Source organism: Microtus ochrogaster, chromosome 1 (genome assembly GCF_000317375.1).
Source record: "Microtus ochrogaster isolate Prairie Vole_2 chromosome 1, MicOch1.0, whole genome shotgun sequence".
Taxonomy (NCBI): domain Eukaryota; kingdom Metazoa; phylum Chordata; class Mammalia; order Rodentia; family Cricetidae; genus Microtus; species Microtus ochrogaster.
In genome coordinates, this window is record NC_022009.1 from 61,414,324 (window position 1) to 61,415,797 (window position 1,474).

The window sequence follows — 1,474 nt, forward strand, 5'->3', positions numbered from 1 at the left end:
CCACAGAGAAACCCTGTCTCGAAAAACCAAAAAAAAAAAAACAAAAACAAAAAAACAAAACAAAAATAAAAAATAATGCTTTGTAGGTGATTGGATGTGTCCAGTCAATAAAGGGGATGACAAGAAAAAGAAAGACACAAGTAAAGATGAAGAAGAATGTAATGAGCCCAGAGGAGACCCAGAAATGGCACCAATATACTTGAAGAGGTTATTACCTGTGTTTGCACAGACGTTCCAGCAGACTATGTTGCCTTCAATAAGGTAGCTATTCATACTATGCTTAAATTATCTGATACTGTGATTATATCTCGTTTTTGAGAAGGATCTGACATTTGTCTTAAAAAATATAGTAATATAAATTAGGCTGGAAGTGTGAGTATCATCTTTTCTGGTTTATTTCATTTTATATTTTGAAATATGGTCTCAGTATATAGCCCTAACTAATCTAGAACTCAGTATGTAGACCAGGCTGTCCCTGAACTCTCAGAGATCTGCCTACCTCTTTAGCTGGCTTTCTTTTGGGCCACCAACCCTGACTTAATATTAGCTATGAATACTCAGCCTTAGTTTATGTTGTTTCTTGTTAGCTCTTATACTTAAATTAAGCTGTTTCTGTTCATCTATGTTTTAACTAGGGGCTTTACCCATTTTTTGCTTTTGTACATCTACTCCTTGTTTAGTTGACTGGTTGGTTACTGCCTGGCTGGCCCTGGGTGTCTTCCTCTCTTTTTCCATTATTATCTTCTTTCATTCTTTTGTTCTTATTCCTTCTTATTCTCTATACCTGCCAAGCCCCGCCTGCCATCCATCTATGCCTAGCCTTTGGCCATTCAGCTTTTTATTAGACTAATCAGGTGCCTTAAACAGGCAAGGTGAACAGCAGCACGTCTTTACATGATTAAACAAACACAACACACCTTTATTTATTTATCTATCTATTTATTTATTCATTCATTCATTCATTCATTCATTCATTCATTCATTCATTCATTTATTTATTGGTTTTTCGAGACAGTGTTTCTCTGTGGTTTTGGAGCCTGTCCTGGAACTAGCTCTTGTAAACCAGGCTGGTCTTGAACTCACAGAGATCCGCCTGCCTCTGCCTCCCGAGTGCTGGGATTAAAGGTGTGTGCCACTACCGCCCGGCTCACAACACACCTTTACATAGTTAAAGTAGTATTCCACAACCTAAGCAAATGCAGCACATCGTTACACAAATAAAGTAGTCACCCACCACACATATACCCCCATTTCTTTATACAGTTAAAATAGTCACAAACACACACATTCCACGTTACACAGTTAAACTAGTTACACACAAACACACTTCTTTAAACAGTTAAAGTAGTCACACATATACACACCCTCACACCTCTTTGTACAGTTAAAGTAGTTACACACATACATATCTCTATATAGTTAAAGTAGTTACACACATACATATCTCTATACAGTTAAAGTAGTTACACACATA

At 37.0% G+C, this 1,474-nt stretch overlaps 1 protein-coding gene across 1 annotated transcript in view; it reads left to right on the top strand.

Annotated features, from left to right (window-relative positions):
* Nucleotides 1-1,474, top strand: part of Hectd1 (HECT domain E3 ubiquitin protein ligase 1) — a 90,184-nt gene that overhangs the window by 29,811 nt on the left and 58,899 nt on the right. Inside the window, exon 10 of the mRNA XM_026778782.1 lies at nucleotides 87-261. Within this exon, the coding sequence (XP_026634583.1) occupies nucleotides 87-261 (175 nt within the window). The remainder of the gene's footprint in view (nucleotides 1-86; nucleotides 262-1,474) is intronic.